Source organism: Protomyctophum bolini (genome assembly GCF_963924005.1).
Source record: "Protomyctophum bolini genome assembly, chromosome: 9".
NCBI classification, from domain to species: domain Eukaryota; kingdom Metazoa; phylum Chordata; class Actinopteri; order Myctophiformes; family Myctophidae; genus Protomyctophum; species Protomyctophum bolini.
In genome coordinates, this window is record NC_137870.1 from 45,130,999 (window position 1) to 45,138,952 (window position 7,954).

Consider the following 7,954-nt stretch of genomic DNA (forward strand, 5'->3'; position numbering starts at 1 on the left):
AGAGACATACAAATAGACACTTCTATATAGTTAAAGAACAGAACAGGAATTCATCATAAAGGAAGCAAAAAGGGAAAAGAAACATATACAGTGAGGGGAAAAAGGGGGGGCTGGGTCTTGGCTGCATGGGGGCTACACCTACTTCCTACTACTACTCCACTCATCCCAGAAGTTGTCATACATCAGAATATCTACCTCTATATCCCAGATAATAATTAAAATATCAATGATATTATTTAGTTATTTTGTATCTTCTCTCACCTGCTGTCTGTGTCTTCAGCTGGTTTACTTCACTTTGAAGCTGGTCCATCTCCTGCGTCAGGTTGGTGGTGTGGGACTTTAGCTCTTCTAGCTTCTCCAAGATCAGAGTATGGTAGTTGGACTTGTTGGACAGCGTGTTATGATCATGTACCAGGGTGTCGTTGGCCATGATGTTACTGCAGGGTGAACGATCTGCGAAGGACAGAAATGGATGATAAAGACAGTTATCGCTACTGTTCATGATGAGGTCAAGCATGTGGTGGAACACTTTATTTGAGAAGAAAATCTCAACGTTGTTAATTATCCTTTTTTCATGTGCATTGTCACTTGTCAACACTACTTTATTCATCATACTTTTCAGATGCATATCATGCAATGCAATAATACAAAAAGAAACGATGAATTTGATTACAAAAATAAATAAATGATAATAATAATAATAATAATAAAAAAGTCAACATTTTGGGTTAAAGCTGTGGTGGCCTTAATAGTTTTTTCCTGTATGCATCTACCTTTGTCCAGCACCAGCGAGGAACTGGATGTGCGCAAGACTTCTGCTTTTTAAACAAGGCCTTAATAGTTGTCACAGCTAGAAAATGTCAGGCAACAAACTCCATGCAATACTCACAGCTCACGCCCAGGCCTATGATCACAGAAATCCTAATTTCCTTTAATCCACATCTTTATTACGTCATCATTGAGAGCTAGTTATAGATATACTATGCATATGTATATGTAATCTGTAAGTTGATTAGCGGTATACTGTGGTTACTTTGCGCCGTACGCACCGTCCCTGCCGTCCCGCCAATTTTGATGCGTATGCAAACTGTGCCTGATACGGCAGTGGTGCCAGATTACATACATCTGTATAACTAGCTCTCAATGAAAATAAAGATGTGGATTAAAGGACCCAATGCCAGAGTGTAATTGGTTTTCTCTGATTACCTTGACGGTCCTTCTTCAAGGCCTCCACACTGGTCTCACTGCTGCTCAGTCTGCTCTGAAGGTCTTCCAGCTCTTTCTCACCGGCACTCAGTTTGGCAGCCATTTCTGAAGAGAAGGAAATCACAGCGAAACTGTTACACATTTTAAAACGCACACATCAGCCCTTATCTCCTTTAACTTCTTTAACAACAAATAATGAATCACATTTTGCACACACAAAAAAACCCATTGTAGTTTCTTAAATAATCCATTCCTGACCTGCATTCTCCTTGGCCATCTGTTCCATCTTGTACTTGGTGATGCCCAGCTCCACCCGAAGATCACTCACCGAGTCCCTCTGCTCCTTCACCTCTCCCTTCACGTTGCTCAAGCTTTCTCTGGTCTCGGCTCTCATGTCCACCACGGTGGTTCCCAGGTTGAGCACCATGCCTCTCAGTTTCTCCAGTTCGGTCCAGAGGTCGGGTTGTAAGAGGGTGGCTGCAGGTCCTGCGCCGTTGCCTCTCTCACTGACCGACCCCCCTGAGTCTCCCTGAGCTCGGACCTCAGAGAGACACATGAACAGCAGAACCAGCAAAGCTCCGGCAGCGTTCATTCTGGATGCAGAGTGGAGATACTGAAGACACTGTGGAGCACTGGTCTTTTATACTCTCCCTCCTCGTAGACTATATCGTTGGACAGTGGACACGTCACTGTGCCCAGTGGAAAGTTCATCTACAAGCTGGACACTAAATAAAGTCAATGACGGTCTGAGAAGTCCAACAAGTCCAACATGATTAGACACGTCTACTCTGATGAATTGAACATGGTGGACCGAGTGTGAACCCGCACAACTGTTTACTGTTCCTGCAATCCTTAATCTTCCCAGGGACGCTGTGTGTGTGTGTGTGTGTGTGTGTGTGTGTGTGTGTTTGTTTGTGTGTGTGTGTGTGTGTGTGTGTGTGTGTGTGTGGGTCAGGGGCGTAATGTTTCAATAATGATTGTGAGTGCTCAAAGTCCCGCCCCCAGCCCCCCCCCCCCCCCCCCCCCCCCCCCCCACAGCGGTGGAAATAAAACAAGTTTTTTTTTCTTTCTATTAGCATTTGAATGCCCAACACCTCTTGACCAAGCGCCCCCCACCCCCGTAAAGGTGTGTGACTACGTGACATTTTGAGTAGGGGGAGGGGAAAGGGAGAGGAAATTCAGTCTTCGTGGGTGCATATTGGCTTATTATTTTAACCGTGGGTGTTTCAGCTACCAGGCACCCCCGGAGTCTCCGCCACTGGTGTGTGTGTGTGTGTGTGTGTGTGTGTGTGTGTGTGTAGGCCTGTTTACCTGTAGACAGGGGGGGTGGGGGGGTGGGGGGATCAAAGAGCAGCCGTGGAAAAGCTGATGTGTCTGTTTTTAGCTAAACGTATCTCCTTTGGTAGATATATCGGTGTTCAAATATTAACAGTTCGTGAACTCTGGGGGGAGGGGAGGGGGAAAAAAAGGGGAGAAAAAAAATGTTCGAAAAATCAATAAAAAAACTTTGATCAAATATTAACAGTTGTCCCTGTGTGTGTGTGTGTGTGTGTGTGTGTGTGTGTGTGTCTTGTACTCCACTGACAGCGTCACAGTACATACGGTATTCCAGTTCATATCTTTATTTATATTTCAATCTGAAATCCTAGGTATTATTATTATTAGACTATTATGTATTTAGAAGTGACGGTTATAGACCTCTTCATCGCTGCCCGTTTGAAATGACCTTTATCCATATTGTAAACGTTGACTATTAAAAAATAGCAGATGTATGTACATACATATATACAGTATATGCCACTATGCCAGGCTTCCCCAATAGGCAGACCGTGGGCCATTTGCGGCCCACTGCGAAACGCGCCGTGCTAATAAATAGGTTTGATGCAGTAAGTTGTCCGTCTCTGTTCCCTGGAGTGTGCAGTCCCTTATATATATATATATATATATATTTAATTATTTATATATACATATACACATATACCGTATATCTAGGTGTACCGTCCTAAAGTCGCCTCTTCGGTGCTACTGAAAATGTCTGACGAGCCAAAATCATTTCGGCACTACAGCGACAAAACAGTTTTGGAGATATGGCTTATAGTATTATTACACGGCTGGGTTGAATGCTTCATTATGATCGCCAAATTCTACTGATGGTAGAATCAGGATACATAAGGAGGAATGAATAATGAATAAGAGACAACTGGAAGCACTAATTCCAATGACTTAACCCTCATGGGCACCTCATGGGCACCTCCCAAAACAAACTGGTCAGGCTCCTACTTGGCCTCACCCCCCGAACCCACCTCACCCCTGCCCACTTTGACAGGCTGGGATGGCTTAGGGTCGACGACAGAGTACAGCATCTTGCAATGGGTCTGGTCCACAAGATTAGATACACCACCAAGATACCCATGTACCTGTCTAAATACTTCCTTAATGTAAACGAAGTCCACACCCACAACACCAGAGGGAGTGCAACAAACCATGTACAACCCAGATTCGGCACAAACAAGGGACTAAATTCTTTTCGCTCCTATGCGACCAAAATGTGGAACGCCCTACCAACAGTCATTAAGACATGTGAATCCCTTGGCTCCTTCAAAACTGCTCTCAAAGGGCACCTACGGATGGCTGCAATTCGAAACTGGCCTCTGTAAAAGCTGAATTTTTATCTGGATTGTACTATGTTTTTGTATGGACGTGGTGTTGGGTGCCTGCACATATGCACACATGGCATCAACGCATGGTGTTGTGTGCAGGCGCCCTACACTCTGTCTTTCGTTTTCTTTTATCCCCCTGTTCCCCTCACTGTATATATATTTTTTTCCCTTTTCGCTTCCTATGATGAATTCCTGTTCTGTTCTTTAACTACATAGAAGTGTCTATTTGTTTGTCTCTAAATGTTTTGATGAATTGAACAATGTGGACCCTGTTGTAAACAAGTGTAAGGCTTAATTGGGTCGTCCACTCACAGTTAACAGTCTTTGTATTGAGTTTGTGCTTGAAATGTACTGTAATTCTGCAAACTGTTAATAAAGATTTCAATAAATCAATCAATCAATCTGAATCACTCCCCACTGCAATCTGGAGTGACAGTTTACAAAACAAATGCTAATAAATAGATTTCATGGAATTAATTTGGGTGAGAAAATAAAACATGTGTCTTGGTCACGATCACGCCATGCACTTCAAAGTTCAGATCGATCAGTCAATCCACGGAGGAAATAAGTGGATGAGGACAGAAGGAATGAGTCGTTTTAAAAGCAGGATTAAACTCAGTCAATCAAGAAAGAAAAATAACCGAAAATGAATGGATATGTATTGTCAGCCAAACTGAAGAAAAGAATGGAGAGGAGCTATAGGCAAGTCCCACATAGGAACATTCCATCCACTAAACAAAAAATCACATGAGTGTAACGGTCATGTTGTTTGTGCTGCACAGCCTGCACAGCATTGACTGACTGACTGAGAAAGGTGGTAGTGGAATCAGAGGCCTTTTATAGAGTGTGTGTGTGTGTGTGTGTGTGTGTGTGTGTGTGTGTGTGTGTGTGTGTGTGTGTGTGGGTGTGTGTGGGCGGGGTCTGCATTCAGGAATAAGCAGCAGGTGTGCAGCCTGAACCAGATTGCTGATCTGTCCATTGATTGCAATGTATGCATGTTAGAAAGTTTTTGAATTATTTCTCCGGCTTGGAGTGACTATCAGCAGTGAACCACATACGCTAAGAAAGGCCTTTCAAAGACGCATCCGATGCCATGAGTGTGATTTCGTATGGACTTGTACAACTTTGTGAAAATTTCACTTTGTCAACAAGCACACGGTCAGAAAGTGACCAACGAAACGGTCATATTTCTCTGGCAAACACCATCTATCACTAGGGGTAGCTTATATGAAAAAAATCACACCCGTGTGAACCGAGTGGTGCAACTCCCCTCTCCCCCCTCCTCTCTCTCTGTCTCTGTCTCTGTCTCTGTCTCTGTCTCTGTCTCTGTCTGTCTGTCTCTCTCTCTCTCTCTCTCTCTCTCTCTCTCTCTCTCTCTCTCTCTCTCTCTCTCTCTCTCTCTCCCTCCCTCTCTTGCTGAGTACAGTGTGTTTGTTTTGGACAGGCTCTGGAGGAGGCACAGATAGCCATCCAGCAGCTCTTTGGCAAAATCAAAGACATCAAGGACAAGGCTGAGAAGTCTGAACAAATGGTGAGCGTGCACAAGTGCATGCATTCACACACACACACACACACACACACACACACACACACACACACACACACACACACACACACACACACACACACACACACACACACACCATGTTTATATTACTCCTAAACATTTTGCTAAACATCACACACACACATTCCTATCCTCCTGGTGTAGACCTGTGTGCCCAGAAGGACACTTTTTCTAGTATTCAGGTCTGTTTCTTTATGCAATTCATAATCTGTCTATCTTTTATTGATAGGATACTTTGATCAATATGCAAAGTAACTCAATAAATCAATCAATCAATCAATCAATCAACTGGCAACTAAAGTGGAGTTAAAAGTACATTTGCCTCTGAGGTAGGCTACAAGTGGAGTAGAAGTTTAATGTATCAATAGAAATGTACACTCCTGAGTGGGAGTTTTGCAGATGGTCAGATTGCCAAACACACACAAATATTAGAAAATATACTGTAAATGTACAATGTTTTTGTTTAGTTGAATCTTATAGAAACACTGAATCATGTTTAAGGTATTTGTGGAAAGTATATCTTTTTCAAGACTCATTTGTATAGAAAAAGAACATTGAATGTCAAATATTTTAGTCCCCGATTATAATACGACCCCGTTTTTTAGGATATTTCTATTGGACAAAAACATAGCGGTAGTCTTACATTCAGGCCAATAGGGTAAGTACATGCAGGTATTGTACTTAAATGTGCTTATCAACCTCAATACTTGAATATTGAATATACAATTAAATCTGGTTCTGTACATCAGGGGTTTTCAACCGGAGGTATTGCAGGTGGTCCCTGTTTGTTTTTACTTTTAATAACTTACAGGAGTTCTTACTGTATGCTGTGTGTCTGATATGAAATGTGAGCTTACCATAATCACAGTAATCCTTAATCATATTCCATCATATTCAAACAAAATCACTGTATTTTATAAGATATTATAGCTATTTTCTCCAGCTCCCTGTGGTGCATGAACCCCCCACCACTATTGTGTGGGGTGGGTCTATAATGGACCCGCCACGCACAATAGTGGTGGTCCCCAGGTTGCTCTTATAGTCAGGATGATGGTCCCTGGGTCAATAGTGGTGGTCCCCAGGTTGCTCTTATAGTCAGGATGGTGCTCCCTGGGTCAATAGTGGTGGTCCCCAGGTTGCTCTTATAGTCAGGATGGTGGTCCCTGGGTCAATAGTGGTGGTCCCCAGGTTGCTCTTATAGTCAGGATGATGGTCCCTGGGTCAATAGTGGTGGTCCCCAGGTTGCTCTTATAGTCAGGATGGTGGTCCCTGGGTCAATAGTGGTGGTCCCCAGGTTGCTCTTATAGTCAGGATGGTGGTCCCTGGGTCAATAGTGGTGGTCCCCAGGTTGCTCTTATAGTCAGGATGATGGTCCCTGGGTCAATAGTGGTGGTCCCCAGGTTGCTCTTATAGTCAGGATGGTGCTCCCTGGGTCAATAGTGGTGGTCCCCAGGTTGCTCCTATAGTCAGGATGGTGGTCCCTGGGTCAATAGTGGTGGTCCCCAGGTTGCTCTTATAGTCAGGATGGTGGTCCCTGGGTCAATAGTGGTGGTCCCCAGGTTGCTCTTATAGTCAGGATGGTGGTCCCTGGGTCAATAGTGGTGGTCCCCAGGTTGCTCCTATAGTCAGGATGGTGGTCCCTGGGTCAAAATCAGTTGAAAACCCCTGCTGTACAACATCATTATACATCAACACATACAGTTCAGCAGACAAAGCATCTTACTGAAAATTCTGAGACAGCCTTTGAGGGGTGCTAGCCCCTCCTATGCCCAGCTTTCCGGGTTTGGGTGAACACAAACATTGGCTTGTGATTGGCTGATCACCCCATAATAGCAATGCTTTGATTGGCTGAGCAAAGTACATATTGAAGCTAAAAGTGAGGGCAGAAAAGAGAAGGCGGAAAAGTGAGGACGCAAATTGTGATTGACCGGCATGAGGATGTCTGATTGATAAGAGCGCCCCTCACTTCACACGGGTGTGATTTCTTTTTAGATGTAAATGCTGGCTTGAAACCTCTTAAACAACTCGTCTTCTTTAACCCATTCTGACCTGAGATCAGATTGAAACCTTGAAACCTCTCAAACAACTCATCTTCTTTAAAGCAATGTACACAATTTAAGGAAATGGCTTCCTTGGAATGCGAGTCAATCAATAAATAGTGAATAAATACATAAGCTTAAGCAACACAATATAGTTTATTGTTTTATCAAGGTGGTACTGAACAGATCAGTGCAATTTTGTAGCAACAATTATAGGAATATATTCGGGATAGGTAAAGGACCTTCTGTATTAAAAAAAACAATACTTTCATACTGCACAATACTGCGCGATTATAATGTGTACATTTGCGTTATTCTTTTCCATAATTAATTAATTTGAAATGAATCAGTAAAAATCACTGCCCTAAATAAAGAGATATTTTTTGGGGTGAACTATCCCTTTAAGATCTTTCAACCTGCTCTGCTAGCTGAACATCTGAACAACATTATTCATGCATATTCATACTTTCTTTTTCTTTTTT

General features: G+C 43.1%; 1 protein-coding gene across 1 annotated transcript in view; it reads right to left on the bottom strand.

Moving 5' to 3' along the window:
- Positions 1–348: 348 nt before the first annotated feature.
- The window catches only part of LOC308321907 (uncharacterized protein), a gene marked incomplete at its 3' end in the record, with an annotated part of 38,484 nt that continues 30,878 nt past the window's right edge, over positions 349–7,954 (bottom strand). The window contains exons 3-4 of the mRNA XM_080773000.1: positions 384–453; positions 349–352 (exon numbers count right to left, since the gene is read on the bottom strand). Coding sequence (XP_080629126.1) covers positions 349–352; positions 384–453 — 74 coding nt within the window. The remainder of the gene's footprint in view (positions 353–383; positions 454–7,954) is intronic.